Raw genomic sequence first — 19264 nt, 5'->3', positions numbered from 1 at the left:
CGTATTCCACAATGTAGCTGTATCTTCATTTGATCAAATTAACACATTCTTTGTTCCTTTAATTGCTTGCAAGTGTCAGTGTTAAGATCTGACATAAGCTTATAAAGAAAAATGGTCTATCCACTTAAATGCAATATAATTGAGTTAATTATGTATCAGTTACATTTGTTCACCTCTATAGTCAACTGTTTATGGATTGCTGCGTTGGAGTTTTGAGACTGAGGAATTGGTTACATTTTACAATGATTCACCTTTTGCCTTGACAGATGGTTATTAAAAATATGCTCCACCAGAGGCATATCTAGAACACACATGGTTACTATTTTCAGAAGCAAGTAATTCAGATCATTTCTAAAGCCACAGCCAAAGTTGCTGGGACCCTCACTGCTGCTTTGCCATGACACTCAATGGCTTGATGTAACAGCGAGAATTTAATTTTGATAGCTTGGTCCTCTTATCACATCTCTCCACCAAGACCCAACCCATAAAATTATTGATGCAATCTAGCAAATTTGACCATATTGTGATCAACCCTCTTATAGATTGAACCAGAATTGCACTGGTGACCAAGTGCTATTATTTTTCAGGAACAAAAACAAAGTTGCTGGAAAAGCTCAGCAGGTCTGGTAGCATCTGTGGAGGAGAAAACAGAGTTAATGTTTTGGGTCTGGTGACCCTTCCTCAGCTGCTATTTTTCATTCCACAATTGATTTTCTTGGACAGAATTGCCTTTGTTTTGATCTGTGTCGATTTATTTAGGTAATGCAACAATAATCATGTTTTGCGCACACTAGCTGGTCCAAAGATGTCTGTTAGATGGAACTGAATTTTTAAAAGCCATTTAATATTTCTATTGTTTCGTGGACATCTGGTCCCTTAACAATCTGTGTCTAATTTTATCGTCCTGCATCAAAATATTTGGTTGTTTTAGATCTTTTGTTGATGAAGAAATTTGATTTCATATCAATTTCAAAATGTAAGTCAGTAAATATTGTTGAGGAAATAATGTAAAGTTTTTCAATTTAAATAGTTTAAAGAGACAACTGTTAGGTACCAAGCAGCTATGAATTTAATGGCAGAAATATCTGAGAAATTAGTAACTAGCTGCTTCCTACAAAACCTGTATTGATATTTTCTAAAATATATTTCCATATCAAACACATTATTTGAAATGAATTTACCCATAAATGTATGAAAACTATTAAGGTTTAAACACCGTTTGTTAGCTTGGACAGTTGCAACCACAATGTGCTACATAACTTTCACCCAGGATAAATTTCAGAAGACAATATTAATAATCTTGCAAATGATTTCCAATAAATTCTTGAAATGGGACTTGGTAACTGAGTAATGCAAACCTGCTCAATAGAGTGGAATTGGTAGTAAACATTTGTCAGTTAGCATTGTTAAGCTAAGATTCCTCAATTTTTAACATAAAAACTTGTTCCTGGAAGAAGAATACGTGGACTGGTCTGTTGTGATATTCGGAGCTACGTTTGTCCTTGCAGCAAATTGCATGCCTTTGTTGTAGTGCTTGTCTGATGGTGATAAACCTGAGTAGTCTCGGTTTATTTCATAGACTATGCTCCAACACATCTTTGCTTCTTGACTTGAAGAGAAGTGATTAGAGACATTTAAAATGTGTTCAGTATAACCATTTGTCAACGGGTGAAATTATTAAATAACATTTAAATGACAGAAATATGTCATTTGATGTATTGACTGTTATTTAACCCATATATACAGTGGTATTGAGTTCCACCAATTGGTTATCCGATACAAACATCGATGAATTTTTCTTATCAATTATTAGATGTCAAGCAGTATTGGTATTCTTGTACCACCTTAGAAATGCTGCATCATGGGATTCATTTTTCTAATTTATACCCAAGATTTTGTACCTAGGTACCTTTTTACCTAAGATGGTGCCAGAAATAATGACTCTGTACACACTTCGCTGTACTCATTTATCCTTGTACTCGAGTACAAATGACAACAAACATAATTCTAATTCTAAAATTGTCAGGTCTAAGCAGCAACTGAAGAGCTGTTTGCTACTCTTGAATTGCCAGCTTTTTAAGCAATAATGCTCTCTTCTTAATTGATCATTTTTTTAAAAATCCTTTTTATAAGACTAAGAATGAACTTCCCTCCCTGTACTCCACATTAGACACAGACATTTAGCAATGAGATATAATCAGGGTCTGTAATGAGACAGTAGGGAGCATAAGGTGAATGAACCCCTCGGGGGCAGTGACCATAATGTTATAGAATTCAACCTGCTGTTTGAGAGGGACAAGTTGGAAACAGATGTAATGGTATTACAGTGGAGTGAAGGTAACTTCAAAGCCCTGAAGAGGAGCTGGACATAGTTGACCGAAAGGGAAGCGAAGCAGGGAAAATAATGAAGCAGCAACGGCCAGAGTTTTCGGGGTAATTCAGGAGGAACAGCAGAAATCCATCACAAGGAAGAAGTAACATACTAAAGGAGGGAAGGATGAAACATAAGGATGGCTGACGGGGGAAGTCAGGGACAGCATAAAAACAAAAGAAAAAGCATACAGTGTGGTGCAGATGATTGGGAAGCTTTTAAAAGCCAGTAGAGGGCAAGTTTAGAAAAAGCACTAAGTGAGGAGAAGATGAAATAAGACAGTAAGCTAGCTAGCAATATAAAAGAAGATTGCGAGTGTTTTTGTTAGATATCTAAACGGTAAGGAAGAGGCAACAGTGAACGTTGGACTGTTGGAAAATGAGGCTGGAGAAGTTGAGTGGAACGAAGAGATGGTGGAGAATTCCAGAAACCCCCACCCTCTACCTAAAGAAAGAGTTTTTCCTGACATCCTTTCTAATCCTTTTGCCACTTAACTTGAATCCCTTGTGTTTTTAAATGCTCTACCAAGACAGACAGATTCCACCTGTCTCTTCTATATATTACCTCAATCTTGTCACCGTTCTGCTTTTCTTGGAACAGAGAAGGCTAACCCAACCTCTCCAGTCTGCCAGAGATAATGGGAACTGCAGATGCTGGAGAATCCAAGATAACAAAGTGAAGCTGGATGAACACAGCAGGCCAAGCAGCATCTCAGGAGCACAAAAGCTGACGTTTCAGGCCTGGACCCTTCTTCAGAGAGCTCTGATGAAGGGTCTAGGCCTGAAACGTCAGCTTTTGTGCTCCTGAGATGCTGCTTGGCCTGCTGTGTTCATCCAGCTTCACACTTTGTTATGTCCAGTCTGCCCTTCTAACTACAATTGTCCAGCCCTGGCAACATTGCCAAATGGCATGGTGGCTTAGTGGTTAGCACTGCTGCCTCATAGTACATGGACCCTGGTTTGATTCCACCCATGGGTGACTGTGTGGAGTATGCACGTTCTTCCTGTCTCTGCATATGCTTCTTGTGGGTGCTCTGGTTTCCTCTCTCAGTTCAAAAATATGTACATTAGGTGAATTGGCCGTGCCAAATTGCTGTGTAGAGTCCAGTGCAGGTTAGGTGGGGTAGCCACAGTAAAAATGTAGGATTACAGGAACAGGGGTATGGGTGTGGACGGGATACTGTTTGGAACGTTGGTGTGAACTCAAAAGACCAAATGGCCTGCTTCCACACTGTAGAGATTCTATGATATCTATAACATCTAGTAAATCTGCTCTTCTCCAGAGCAATTACATGCTTACTATAATGTGGTGAACAGAACTACACACAATACTACAGTTATGGCCTCACCAGTGTCTTATAAAGTTTCATCATCATATCCCTACTTTTGTTGTCTGTATCTCTGCCACTGAAGGATAGCATTCCATTTGCCTTCTTTTAAAACCTTATCTACCTGTACTCTCACCTTAAAGGACCTGTGCACTTGCACACCAAGATCTCTCATTTCACCTGCCCCTCTCGGTATATTCCTGTTCATTGTGGTATTCTGTTTTGACCTCCCTAAATGTATGACCTCATACTTAGCCCACACGGCAGACTAGTCATGAAGGCCAGACACGTGGGATCCAGGGAGAGCTAGTTAATTGGATTCAAAACTGGCTCGATGGTAGGAAGCAGAGGGTGATGGTTGAGGGTGGTTTCTCAGACTGGATGCCTCTGACAAGTGGTGCGCCACAGGTCAGTGTTGGGACCTTTGTATTTGTTATTTACATAAATGATCTGGATGTGAATGTACAAGGCATGATTAATAAGTTTGCAGATGATATAAAATTAGGAGTTACCATTGATAGTGAGGAAGGTTATCAAAAATTACACAGGGATCTTGATCGGATGGGGAAATGCAATTCAGTGCAGATAAGTGTGAGGTGTTGCACTTTGAGAAGTCAAACCAAGGTAGGACTTGTACGGTAAATGGTAAGGTCCTGAGGAGTGTTGTGGACAGAGGGACCTAGGACCACAAGTACATAGTCACAAGGTGGTGAAGAAGGCATCTAAAATGCTGGCCCTCCATCGGTTGAGGTATTGAGTATAGGAGTCAGGACGTTATGTTACAGTTGTATAAGTTGTTGGTAAAGCCATACTTGGAGTATTGTGTACAGTTTTGGTCATCTTGTTACAGGAAAGACATAGTTAAACTAAAAAGTGTGCAAAGAATGTTTGCAAGGATGTTGCCAGGACTAGTAGGTCTGAGTTTATAGGGAGAGGTCAGCCAGGATAGGACTTCATTCCTTGGAACATAAGAGGATGAGGAGTGATCTTATTGAGGTGTATAAAATCAAAACAGGCATAGATAGGATGAATGCATATAGTCTTTTTCTCAGGGATGGGGAATTGAAAACTAGAGGGCATAGGTTTAAGGTGAGAGGAGATAGGTTTAAGGAGGACCTGAGGGGCAACTTCTTCATGCAGAGAATGTTAATAGTTCATATATGGGATGGGCCGCCAGAGAAATTAAATGTTGCTATTGTACCTGAGGCAGGTACAATAGCAACATTTAAAAAATATTTGGATCGGTACATGGATGAGAAGAGTTTAGAGGGATATGGACCAAATGTGGGCAGTTGGAACCAGCTGAGGGGGCAGCATGGACCACTTTGGGCCAAAGGGCCTGTTTCCATGCTGTAGTACTGTAGGACTTTCTATGTCATTTTGGAGCTTACAGCTATCCTTTACACTGTCCACAGTTAGAAAGGATTAATGTACAAACTATGAAATTTCTTTCAAGTCACTGCCTCAGGATCACTAAAGAAAATTTGATTTGCAGATTTGTAATTACAGAAATTTGCATTTGCAGATACATTCTATTTTGTTCAAAAAACACACAAGTTGTACACCGTCACAGTGGCATTTTATATGTTCTTCCTTTGGAAATAAAACCAGTCTGACTCCAAGTTGGTACACAGCCAGTTTCTGAACAAGGCCTCATACCTAAAATGCATTGTCTGACCTGGGGTGTGACCTCTGATACACTGAAGGTAGCGATAAAGCCTTTAGTTATCTTGGGACAGCAACTTGGGGAAAAAAAATTGGGTATTTGCATATTAATCCTTTCTAATTGATTAAAGATTTAAGAGCCATCTTAGGTTTGTTCAATGCCGCACCAGTTCTCTGACCCTTTTGATCTTTTGCTTATAAATTCTGTGTCCGATGCCACCTCTCTCACTGACACCTGAAGGAGTTGAGACTCAAACAGCTTGTGTCTTTAAATAAACCTGTTGGACTACAACCTGGTGTTGTGTGATTTTTGACCTGATATAATATAATTGTGCTATACATTCTTTTTCTTCTGTGACTTATTTCGATTTTTTTTAATATAGTTTAGTGATGAAGATGAAGATTTAGAAGATGAAGAGGAACAAGATAGGAAATCAAATCAAGATGATAATACAGAGGTAGAAAATTCCCCTTTGCCACTACAGATCATGACGGTGGAGCAGCCAGGTGTTCAGGGCCCCACATTTATGTGTGAAATGCCAAATTGTGGTGCGGTAAGTATCAGTTATCGGCATCAAGATTTGCTGGACAGAATGCAGCCCATATAAATTGTGCTAAAGGTATAATTTTTATCAGAGGTTCCCAAATATTTTGGCTGTCCCTGCACCCCTGTTGGGGGAATTCAGGGGTGAGGTACATCACCCACTTTCTCCACCCATGCTGTAATGAAGTACTTTACAGTCCACCATGAAGAATTCAGTCCTCATGGCTTCGAAAGCTGGAGGAAAAGTGGACGTTTGAAATGCTTACCTTGCCTTCGATAATGTGTGAATTGGATAGTTAAAATAACCAGCAACTTGAACAAAATTGGACTCATAAAGAAGAACCATTGGGGATTTGCTAAGGGACAAATAATATTCGACAAACTTTTTTTTTGTTAAGGTATCAAGGAAGATGAATGAAGACAGTCAGTTGTTGTAAATATTCAAAGATGTTTGATGAAGTAACACTGTAGGCTTATTGGAAAAATTGAAGCCCTGAGATTTGTAGCTCGGGTCATGGATGAGGTTGCAGATTTGCTCGCTGAGCCAGTGTGTTTAATTGCAGATGTTTCGTCACCCTGCTAGGTAACATAGTTAGTGTGCCTCCAGTGAAGCATTGGTGTTCTGTCCCGCTTCTTATATATATGTCTTGGTTTGCTGGAGTTGTTGGTAATACTTTGATTCTGTTTTTCAGCGATTTGAATATCGAGTCCAGATCAGTGTGTTTGTTGACAGGGTTCTGGTTGGAATGCCAGGGATCCAGTATTTCCCTGGCACATCTCTGTTTGGCTTGTGCTATTATGGATGTGTTGTCCCAGTTGAATTAATGTCTGTCTTTGTCTGTGTGTATTGAGATCAGTGAGAATTGGTCATGCCACTTGGTGGCTAGTTAGTGTTCATGCACCTTATTGCCAGTTTTCTCTGCATTACTACTTCTACTATCAGTCCCGATATTGGGGATCCCATTGATGTTCTGTTGATTTATTTAAATATATGGCTGCTGAAAGTGAAGTGGGTTGTAAGGTTAAAGGAGTATTAAAAGTCTGGATATAAAATTGGCTCAGGGTGTGAAAGTGGTTTTGGTAAATGCCCGTTTTTCTGACTGGATGAAAGTATATAAAGATATTCTCCAAGGTATAGTACTGCAGCCACTGCTGTTAGTGAAATATATTAACTTGGAAGTAAGCACTGACAAAGACAACAGACTGCAAGATGACTGGCAGTTTGGTGGAATGAATGAATTTTTAAGAATGCATTTCAATGCAAGAAAGTGAGGTGCTGCATTATCATAGAAAGAATGGTGAGTAAAAACACATGCTGTGCTAAATGTGACAATTTTAAAAGGGATGCAAGAACGAAGACTCCTGGAAGTTTTAGTCAGCACGTTTTTGCTAGTAGTAGGACAGGTTAGCAAAACAGTTAATAGAACACATAAAGGTGTAGAGTATAAAACCATTAAATATTTTTCATCAGAGACAATGGGAACTGCAGATGCTGGAGAATCCAAGATAATAAAGTGTGAAGCTGGATGAACACAGCAGGCCAAGCAGCATCTCAGGAGCACAAAAGCTGACGTTTCGGGCCTAGACCCTTCTCTGATGAAGGGTCCAGGCCCGAAATGTCAGCTTTTGTGCTCCTGAGATGCTGCTTGGCCTGCTATGTTCATCCAGCATCACACTTTGTTATCAAATATTTTTCATCTACTTCTGAAAAATGCCAACTCTTTCTAGTTAGCTCGCATTCACCATCTCAACAGTTACCTCTTGAGGATGAGTGGTTAGAACCAGGAAGCAACCTAAGCACCTTCAAGCTGAGAGAGTGACAGCAACTGCAAGTTACATGGTTGTGTAAGTAATCCATAAGCTGGAGAGTTGGTGACCAGGAAGGGTCAGGGAGCAAGAGAGACCCCTCTTAATGGCATCAATCAGGTCATGCAACCTGGCACAAAACTGTCAGAACAAAACTCCTGACTCTAAATGTGAATATCTCCCCATTTTCTGATGTTAAATTTGCATTAAATATTTAATGTTGAAATTCATGATCAGGTGACTTTGCACATTTCGATAATTTAACACTGCAGTTACATTCTATTGTGCTGAGAAAATTCCGTTCAAATATATTATCACTTTTTTGCAACTCCTGTACAATCTTGGGGAAGTGGAACAGTGGTAATATCTGCTAGTCAATGAAACATTGATACTTACAAAAGGCTCATGTGAGAAATGTAGAAAACCCTTCCACTAATGCCATTGCTTCAATGGGAAATGGTGTGTTCTACAGTGCTTTGAAATAGACTGATTTTGTAAGTTATACTGCACACTACAGAGGCAATGGTGCATCTCCTTAAAACAGCACTGGCACAAAGTGGAAGTTTGTGCGCGACCAACAAGTGAATTGGCAGACCAACATAATCTATAGGAACTGTCTTAGCACAATATTCTGGCGTGTATTTGTTGCTGAAGATATATTGAAATTACCAGACCGGCTTTGCAATTTATCAGCATGGGGTTGGAATGGACTCATCAGTGGAATCTAAAAGTTTTGTTCTATTGAAGCCATTCAACAACACTATATAAATGTTGCAAGTATTTTTATTATAAATTTTACAATGTAGGAGCACTATTTCTGAGGAACATTTGGGACATGCTGTTACCATATAATCGCAGACCTTAGTAGTTGTTATAGGGGATTCTATAATTAGGGCGACAGATAGTATCCTATGCAAGCCGGATCGGGAGTCCCGCATGGTGTGTTGCCTGCCCGCTGCCAGGGTGCAGGACATCGCCAAACAGTTTGAAAGGATATTGGAGCAGGAGGGGAAGGATCCAGTTGTTGTGGTCCACGTTGGGACTAACAACATAGGCAAAGCTAGGGTAGAGGACCTGTTCAGGGATTATCAAGCACTAGGAAAGAAGTTGAAGTACAGGTCCTCAAGGGTCATAATCTCCGGATTACTACCTGAGCCACGTGCCAATTGGCATAGGGAAAAGAAAGTTAGGGAAGTAAACACGTGGCTAAGGGATTGGTGTGGGAAAGAGAGATTCCATTTCATGGGGCATTGGCATCAGTTTTGGACCCTGGGGGATGGGATCTGTACTGTTGGGATGGTCTCCACCTGAACCGATCTGGAACCAGTGTTCCAGCGAGAAGGATAAACAGGGTGGTCAGTAAGACTTTACACTTCTGAGTTGGGGGAAGGGAAAGCGACAGGTAGTATGGAGTTAAATGGAAAGATAAGCAACAGGATAGCATGTGTACAGGTGGGTTTAAGCTCGAGGCAGACTAGGAATACAGCATTAAGGAAGGAAAACTTAGGACATCTAATGATTTCCAATATCTCTAAGAATGATAAGAATGTTAGCATTAAGGCACTTTACCTAAATGCTTATAGTATTCATAACAAAGTAGATGAATTAACAGCACAAATCATCTTGAATGATTATGATGTGTTAGGCATCACAGACATGGTTGCAGAGAGTTCGGGACTGAGAGTTAAACATCCAAGGATTCACAACATATCAAAAAGACAGGGAAGTGAGCAGAGGGGGCGGGGTTTACTTGTTAGTTAAGAATGAAATTAAATCTACGGCACTGAATGACATTGGGTCAGAGGATGTGGAGTCTGTGTGGGTGGAGTTGAGGAACCACAAAGGCAAAAAAAAACCTTAACGGGAGTTACATACAGACCTCCTAACAGTAATCAGGAACAGGGGTGCAAGATGCACCAGGAAATAGATAGGGCATGTCAGAAAGGCAAGGTCACGGTGATCATGGGGGACTTCAATATGCAGGTGGACTGGGTGAATAATGTTGCCAGTGGATCCAAAGAAAGGGAATTCATGGAATGTTTGCAGGATGGCTTTTTGGAACAGCTTGTGATGGAGCCCACAAGGGAGCAGGCTATTCTGGACTTAGTGCTATGTAATGAGCCTCTTTTATAAAAGATCTTAAAGTAAGGGAACGCTTAGGAGGCAGCGATCATAATACGGTGGAGTTCAATCTGCAGTTTGAAAGAGAGAAGGCAACATCAGATGTAATGGTGTTACAGTTAAATAAAGGTAATTACAGGGGCATGAGAAAGGAACTGACAAAAATTGACTGGAAGCAGAGCCTAGCGGGGAAGACAGTAGAGCAACAATGGCAAGAGTTTCTGTGTGTATTTGAGGACACAGTACAGAGGTTCATCCCAAAGAAAAGAAAGATTATCCGGGGTGGGATTAGACAGCCATGGCTGACAAAGGATGTCAGGAAATGTATCAAAGAGAAAGAGACAGCCTATAAAGTGGCCAAGAGCACTGGGAAATCAAAAGATTGGGAAGGCTACAAAAACAAACAGAAGATAACAAAGAGAGCAATAAGGAAGGAGAGGATCAAATATGAAGATAGGCTAGCTAGTAATATTCGAAATGATAGTAAAAGCTTCTTTCAATACGTAAGAAACAAACGAGAGGCAAAAGTAGACATTGGGCCTCTCCAAATTGATGCTGCAAGGCTAGTGATGGGAGATAAGGAAATAGCTGAAGAACTTAAGTACTTTGCGTCAGTCTTCACAGTGGAAGGCATGAGTAGTATCCCAACAATTAAGGAAAGTCGGGGGCAGAGTTGAGTATAGTAGGCATTGCAAAAGAGAAAGTGCTAGAAAAGCTTAAAGGTCTAAAAATTGATAAATCTCCTGGCCCCGATGGGCTACATCCTAGAGTTCTGAGGGAGGTGGCTGAGGAAATAGTGGAGGCTTTGGTTGTGATCTTTCAAAAGTCACTGGAGTCAGAGAAAGTCCCAGATGATTGGAAAATTGCTGTTGTTAACCCCCTTGTTTAAGAAAAGATCAAGACAAGAGATGGAAAATGATAGGCCGATTAGCCTAACCTCGGTTGTTGGTAAAATTCTAGAATCCATTGTTAAGGATGAGCTTTCTAAATTCTTGGAAGTGCGGGGTTGGATTAGAACAAGTCAGCATGGATTTAGTAAGGGGAGGATGTGCCTGACAAACCTGCTAGAATTCTTTGAAGAGGTAATGAGTAGGTTAGACCAGGGAAACCCAGTGGATGTTATCTATCTCGACTTCCAAAAGGCCTTTGATAAGAAGGCCCCTCACGGGAGGCTGCTGAGTAAGGTGAGGGCCCATGGTGTTCGAGGTGAGCTACTGGCTTGGATTGAGGATTGGCTGTCTGACAGAAGGCAGAGAGTTGCGATAAAAGGCTCTTTGTTGGAATAGAAACCGGTGACAAGTGGTGTCCCGCAGGGTTCAGTGTTGGGGACGCAGCTGTTCACCTTTATATATCAATGATCTGGATGAAGGGACAGGGGGCATTCTGGTGGTTTGCCAATGATACGAAGATAGGTGGACAGGCAGGTAGTACTGAGGAGGTGGGGAGGCTACAGAAAGATTTAGAGTGTTTAGGTGAGTTGTCCAAGAAATGACTGATGAAATTGAATATGAGCAAATGTAAGGTGTTGCACCTTGGAGAAAAGAATACAGGTGTGGACAATTTTCTAAACAGTGAGAAAATTCGTAAAGCAGAAGTACAAAGAGATCTGGGAGTATTGGTCCAGGATTCTCTAAAGCTTAACTTGCAGGTAGAGTCTGTGATTAAGAAGGTGAATGTAATGTTGTCGTTTATCTCGAGGGTTGGAATATAAAAGCAGCGATGTGCTTCTGAGATTTTATAAAGCTCTAGTTAGGCCCCATTTAGAATACTGTGTCCAATTTTGGGCCCCACACCTCAGGAAGGACATCCTGGCCCTGGAGTGTGTCCAGCAGAGATATCCCTGGAATGGTAGGTTTAATGTATGCTGAACGGCTGAGGATCCTGGGATTGTATTCATTAGAGTTTAGAAGGTTGAGGGGAGATCTAATAGAAACTTACAAGATAATGTATAGCTTAGAAAGGGTGGATGCTGGGAAGTTGTTTCCGTTAGGCGGGGAGAGTCGAACCCGTGGGCATAGCCTTAGAATTAGAGGCGGTAAATTTAAAACGGAAATGAGGAGACATTTCTTCAGCCAGAGTGTGCTGGGCCTGTGGAAATCATTGTCACGGAGTGCAGTGGAGGCTGAGACGTTAAATGTCTTCAAGGCGGAGATTGATAAATTCTTGATCTCACAAGGATTTAAGGGCTACTGGGAGACCGCAGGGAAGTGGTGCTGAAATGCCCATCAGCCATGATTTAAATGGCAGAGTGGACTCGATGGGCCGAATGGTCTTATTTGTATTTATGTTTGAAAAAATCTCCCTTCACTTAAGACATTTCCCTCCTCAAATATCATAACGGTTTTTAGACCAAGTTTGTGATTTATAAGTGTATGTATGGTATATGGTAGAATAAACATGTAATACAGTTAGTTGGGCACTCTTAATTTTTTTGAGAAATTTTAAACAATTCCATTTCTAATTATTTTTCTCAGTGGACCTCTTAACAAACCTATAATGAATACATTTTATACTAAAGTTGTACAGCTTACTGCAGATTTCTTTGTATTTTTGAATTGACTTGGTACAGTGAGTAAATGAGTGAAACCAATCTCATCTTTTCACCTTCCCTTTCCTTTAAGACATTCAGCTCCAGGCAGGCTTTAAATGGCCATGCACGTATTCATGGTGGCTCAAACCAAACTCCAAAACTGACTTCTGCGGCTAAACATAAAATGGGGGGATTTCAGCCTGGTTACACCTCTGTGAAGAACTCTCCTGCACACAGTACAACAAGTGGTGAAACAGATGCTGCTACAATTTTCCCATGCAAGGAATGTGGAAAGTAAGTTAGATGACCTTTTTTTCTCTCTCAAATCACCTGCATTTTTAAATTAGCTGCTCATTTTACATAGTTTCATTTTATCTTGGCCTCATTCAGACATGCAGATAATGATTGCTTTCTTATAATTTGCTGAGAATACGTGGTTTTAAGTGTCAATTCAATATTTCAGGATGTTCTACAAGATTAAAAGTAGAAATGCACACATGAAAACACACAAACAGCAGGAGGAACAGCAGCGACAAAAGTCACAGAAAGCTCTTGAAGTTGGTGAAATAGCAACTGTAGCCAGACCTGCTACACCAGTAGTATCTGTGTTACTTCATCCAGATCACATGAGTATGGTTAAGCGACACATGGAAGTGGAGGATAATGACATTATTCAAGACTTGGAAGATGTGATGGAGGAATCAGATGTCATGGATACAGACTTACTTTTAGATGGAGACGATGGAGAATTTCTCCAGGATGATGACTTGTAAATCTGTTTTTTTATTATTATTATTATCCTGTATAAAATGTAACTCAATTACAACTAATTGAACAAACTAGCTACTTCTTCAAAGTCAACAGTAGTCCCAAGGCTAGTTCAAATGCAGTATGCAAAAGAAAACCAGGTGAGTTATACATAAATAATACTGCTTTTGACTTGTGTCTATCATTCATACCATTACAAAGACTTCTGGACTTCTACATTTCCCTCAGCTGCTTGTTAAAAGTTATTTCAAAGCATTGAAACCAAACGGGTTTTTTGCTAAAGAGAAAGGTTTGTCTTCAGTTAAAGTTTCAGAAATTGAATTGTCTACTTTCCTATAGATTGAAACAAAAAAGCTGTAAATAAGGTTCAAAATTATATATATTTTAAAAGAAATGGTAAAATCTGATTTGTTTATGGATTTATTTAACTGCTGTTCTTTGTTATCCAGCAGGTAGGGTGTAAATACTTTATATTCCAAAACTCTATTACAAAGCAAAATATTTTTGAAAGTAAAAAAATCAAAATGCCTAAGAATGAAGATCTTTCACGGGGGCTACCTTCTGTTATTACAATGTTGTACAGATTTATGAAAGCTTTATTTTATTAATTTTGGGGTACTGATAGTGGCCAGATTGCATGCCTTTTACTCCATTATGTAATTTATTTTTTTTTAAATTGCACTGTTAAGTGTTTTCCTTAAGGAATGTATGGAGCCCTGTCCATACTTTATCTTATTTCTACTATAACTAGATGCAGTGTCCTTGTCACGATATAAATTAAGCACTATGTATAGACCAGTGAATGATTCACTTCATGAAATGCTTTTGTTGTATATTGCGGCGGAGGAGGGGGGTGGGGGGCAGAGAGAGAGGCGAAGACAACTCTTTAGGAAAATTTCTGTGCCATGCTCTTGGAAAGCCTGTTAAAGTAATGGCATCTTTAAAATAAGCAGTATTTTCTTGTGAATTTAATACTTACTCTCACAAGATCGTTGTGCTTGAATATGTACCAATTTTTTTTAAAGCAATGTGATGGGATCGACACTGATGGATTTTTTTTTCCCTGTTGAACTAATCCAAGAAAGTGATTCATTTTTTAAATTTTTCTGCCCTTGAGTTCATTAATAAAAGTTATTTTGAAACGAATTCCATTACGCAATAATTTGCTTGCAAACTGTTGACTGTTTCTCAAATTGAATTAGAATATATCATGATATTTAATGTATAATGTTTCAATATCTTACCGTAAACTAGGGAATTATCTGATAACTCCAGTGGCTCCTGATGCCAGAATTGATACATAATTCTTCTATGACTTTACATGTAAACTTGTGTATTAGGAGCAAGATTGGACCACTTGGATCCTCAAGTCTGCTGTACCCTTCAGTAAGATCATAGTTAATTGGATTACTTCACAATTCCACCTATCCTTGACCGTCTTTCACTTCCTTGCTTTCCAAGAACCTATTTACCTCTGCCTTCAAAATAATCAAGGAAACCAATGTTGGACATAGTACTGCATATGTAGTTATATATGTGTGTGTATATATACTTCATGTCGTGTAGAGCTTAAGCGTAACTTCCTCACTTGAGTATACAATTTTCCTGCAATCAATGATAATTTTCTGTTTGGTTTCCTAATTCCATGCTGTACCTGCATACTAACCTTTGCCATGCATGCCTAAAACACCAAGATTCCACTGTATCACAGAGCTTTGAGATCTCTTCATATTTGGATAATATGGTGTTTTATTCTTCCAAAATGAATATTTTCACATTTTGCTACAACCCATTTACTGGATCTTTATCGACCCATCTGTAATACTTTGAAGCCCTTGTAAGTAATGTCCTGTTCACAAAGTAACATTCTTACCAACCTTAGCGTCACCAGTAAATTTGTTTTGGTCTCTTCATCAAAATCGTTTACATACGTTATAAATTATTGAGGCCACAACACTGATCCCTGGGCCACATCTGGCCACCCAAAAAAAATTAATTATGCCTACTCTTGCATTCGGTTCCCTCATCCAAGTCATCGCTATATATCATGAACAGAGGCAGCCCAAGCACCAATCAAATTTTCTCACTGTTTACAGTCTGTTAACCAATTCTTGATCCATGCCAATGCATTACCCACTATCCCATGTGCTTTAGGAGGGATCTCATCAAAAGCCTGTTGAAAATCCAAATACACAGTGTTCATTGGTTTTCCAGTATCTGTTCTCCTGGTAACGTCCCCATATTCTCCAGGAGATTCGTTCAGTGTGATTTTTCCTTTCGTTTATCCCATGAATACTTTCCAAATGTTCTGCTATCACATTTTTAGAATAGACACGAGCAATTTCCCCACTACATGTGTTAGGCTAACTAATCGATAATTCTCTTTCTCTTCCTTTTTTTAAACTTAGTGGGGCTATGTTTTGACACCCTTGAATTTTTAGGAATTGTACTCCAGAGTCTCTTCAAGTTTGGAAGGTGACCACCAATGTATCCAGTATTTCCAAGGCTACTTCCTTTGTTACTCTGGGATGTACATTATCAGTCCTTGTTGATTTGTCAGCATTTAACCGCATTAATTTCTCAAACAATATTTTCTTACTAATATTGATTTCCTTCCATTCCACTCTCTCAGTAGACCCATGGTTCCCTAACATGTCTGGGAGGTTATTTGTCTTTTGTGAAGACAGGACCAAAATATATTCTGCCATATCTTTGTCTCCTGTCATAATTTCCCCAGCTTCTAGCTGTCAGGCAGCAACATTTGTCTTTACTAGTCTTGTTCTCTTCAAATAATTATAGAAACTGACTGTAAAAGTTTCTGTTTCCAATCATTTTACTCACTTCCCCACTCTTGATCAAACTTTGTGTCCTCTATTGCAGAACTCTAAAATGCTCCCAACGTTCAGACTACTTCAAGCAGTTTTGTATGTCTCCTCACTGGATCCAAAACACTCCTAATTTCTTTTGCCAGCCGAGGTTGAACCACCTTTCTTCTTCTGTATTTGCACAAAACAGGAATCAATTATTCTAATTTATACAAACATTCTTTCAATATGTACTACTGCCCAGCCACCGTACTGGCATGGCAGGACAGTCATTCAAGGAGAGATTGATTTGACTGAGCCTGTGTTCACTTGAGTCTAGAAGGATGAAAGGAGATCGGCGCATTATCAAACCCTCTGGTAAGGTTCCCTAATCCATCCTTGCCAGAAAGTTCCCTTTTATTCAGAGTAAGGATCCTACTTTTGGATTCAGCAACTGGCTCTCAATCTTAGTGATAAGTTATTTCCTATTATGGGCGCTCTTCCCCAAGGAATCACAACAAGATTGTTAATCAGTCATTTCTCATTGCACAGTATCAGTCTAGAATGGCCTGTTTTCTGGTTGGTTCCTCAACGTACTGGTTTACAAAGCCATCAGGTACATGCTCCAGTAAATCCTCCTCCATAATATCATTGGTAGTTCGGAATGTCCAATCTATACATAGATTGAAGTCATGCATGGTTACAGTTAGAGTCAGGGGGATGTACAGCACAGAAACAACTCGTCCATGCCAACCAGATATCCTAATTTAATCTAGTCCCATTTGCCAGCATTTGGCCCATATCCCTCTAAACACTTCGATCACATACCCATCCAAATGCTTTTTAAATGTATTTGTACCACCTCTACTACTATTTCTGGCAGCTTGGTCCATACACGCACCACTGGTGTGAAAAGGTTGCCCCTTAGGTCCCTTTTAAATGCTTCCCCTCCCACCTTAAACCTATGCCCTCTAGTTTTGGACTGTCCCACCCCAGGAAAAAGACCTTGTCTATTTATACTTTCTACCTGCAACTCCACTTTCAAGGAACAATGAACCTACACTCTAAGGTCTCTGTTCACTCCCCCAAGACCTTAGACACTGATCGGTAAGTCCTACCCTGATTTGCCTTTCCGAAAATAGCAGCACCTCACATTCATCTAAATTAATCTCCACTGGCCAATCTGATGGAGGTTCCGTGTACTCTGAGGTAACCTCCTTCACTGTCCACTACAAATCCAATGTTGGTGTCTTGCACAAACCTACTAACCATACCTCCTATGTTCACATCCAAATCATTTAAGTAAATGACCAAAAGCAATGGACCCAGCACTGATCCTGGTGACACACTGCGCCAATCATTATGGCACACAGCTGATCACAAGCCTCAAGTCTGAAAAGCAACTGGCCGCTACCACTCTCTGTCTTCTATCTTCGAGCCTGTTCTGTCTTCAAATTGCTAGTTCTCTCTCTATTCCATGTGCTGTAACCTTGCTAATCAGTCTAAGTGAAGAACCTTGTTGAACGCCTTACTGGAGCCCATATAGATCACATCCACCGCTCAGCCCTCACCAATCCTCTTTGTGCCTTCTTCAAACAACTCAATTTAGTTAGAGATAATGGGAACTGCAGATGCTGGAGAATTCCAAGATAATAAAATGTGAGGCTGGATGAACACAGCAGGCCAAGCAGCATCTCAGGAGCACAAAAGCTGACGTTTCGGGCCTAGACCCTTCATCAGAGAGGGGGATGGGGAGAGGGAACTGGAATAAATAGGGAGAGAGGGGGAGGCGGACCGAAGATGGAGAGTAAAGAAGATAGATGGAGAGAGTATAGGTGGGGAGGTAGGGAGGGGATAGGTCAGTCCAGGGAAGACGGACAGGTCAAGGAGGTGGGATGAGGTTAGTAGGTAGATGGGGGTGCGGCTTGGGGTGGGAGGAAGGGATGGGTGAGAGGAAGAACCGGTTAGGGAGGCAGAGACAGGTTGGACTGGTTTTAGTGAGACATGATTTGCCACGCACAAAGCGATACTGATTATGCCTTATTTGTCCTTGCTTTTCCAAATACATGTAAATTCTGTCCCTCAGGATTCCCTCCAGTAACTTGCCCACCACCAATGTCAAGCTCACCGATCTGTAGTTCCCTGGCTTTTCCTCACTATCTTTCTTAAATAGTGGCACCACATTAGCCACCCTCCAGTCTTCCAGCACCTTAGCTACGGCTATCGATGATACAAATATCTCAGCAAGAGGGTCAGCAATCACTTATCTAGCTTCCCATAGCTACGTTCCAGGGATTTATCCACCTTTTGTACATTATAAAACATTATAAAACATCCAGTACCACTTCTTTTGTAATATGGACGTTTTTCACAATGTCGCTATTTATTTCCCCACATTCCATATCTTCCATGTTCTTCTCTACAGTAAACACTGACGTAAGATACTCATTTAGTATATCCTCCACCTCTTGCAAATCCACATATAGGCGGCCTTGCTGATCTTTAAGGGGCTCTGTTCTCTCCCTAGTTAACCTTTCGTCCTTTAATGTATTTGTAAAATCCCCTTGGATTCTCCATAAACCTGTTTACCAAAGCTATCTCTTGCCTCCTTCTTGGCCTTCTGATTTCTCTCTTAAGTATATTCCTACTGCCTTTATACTCTTCTAGGGATTCACTCAATTTTTGCTGTCTATACCTGACATTATCCTTCCTTATTCTTAACCAGATCCTCAATTTCTCTAGTCATCCAGCATTCCCTACACCTACCAGCCTTGCCTTCACCCTAACAGGAACATACTGTACCTGGACACTCAATCTCATTTTTGAAGGCTTCCCGTTTTACAGCCATCCCTTTACCTGCAAACACCCATCCCTGATCAACTTCTAAAAGTTCTTGCCTAATACCTTCAAAATTGGCTCTCTTTCAATTCAGAACTTTTAGATACAGTCTATCCTTTTCCATCTATACTTTAAAAACTAATAGAATTATGGTCACTGGCCTCAAAGTGCTCCCCCACTGACACCTTAGTCACCTGCTGTGCCTTATTTCCCAAGAGTAGGTCAGGTTTTGCATTGTCTCTAGTAGGTATATCCACATACTGAAGCAGAAAATGTTCTTGTACATACTTTTAACAAAGTCCTGTCCCAGTCAATGTTTGGAAAGTTAAAATCCCCTACCATAACCACCCCATCACTCTGACAGATAACTGAAATGTCCTCTCAAATTTGTTTCTCAATTTCCTGCTGTTGGGTGGTCTATAGTATAATCCCAATAAGGTGATCATCTCTTTCTTGTTTCTCAGTTCCGCCCAAATAACGTCATTGGATG

At 40.2% G+C, this 19264-nt stretch overlaps 1 protein-coding gene across 9 annotated transcripts in view; it reads left to right on the top strand.

Annotated features, from left to right (window-relative positions):
- LOC125454927 (transcriptional-regulating factor 1) overlaps positions 1 to 14263 on the top strand; it is a 251903-nt gene extending 237640 nt beyond the window's left edge. For all 9 annotated transcript variants that reach the window (XM_059648596.1, XM_059648599.1, XM_048536259.2 and 6 more), the window contains 3 exons: positions 5747 to 5917; positions 12456 to 12658; positions 12828 to 14263. In XM_059648596.1, coding sequence (XP_059504579.1) covers positions 5747 to 5917; positions 12456 to 12658; positions 12828 to 13137 — 684 coding nt within the window. In that variant the 3' untranslated portion in view covers positions 13138 to 14263. The remainder of the gene's footprint in view (positions 1 to 5746; positions 5918 to 12455; positions 12659 to 12827) is intronic.
- Positions 14264 to 19264: the final 5001 nt, after the last annotated feature.

This window comes from Stegostoma tigrinum, chromosome 9, assembly GCF_030684315.1.
Source record: "Stegostoma tigrinum isolate sSteTig4 chromosome 9, sSteTig4.hap1, whole genome shotgun sequence".
Lineage (NCBI taxonomy): Eukaryota > Metazoa > Chordata > Chondrichthyes > Orectolobiformes > Stegostomatidae > Stegostoma > Stegostoma tigrinum.
The sequence above is the reverse complement of the archived record's forward strand: the minus strand, read 5'-3'. Positions and strand labels throughout refer to the sequence as shown.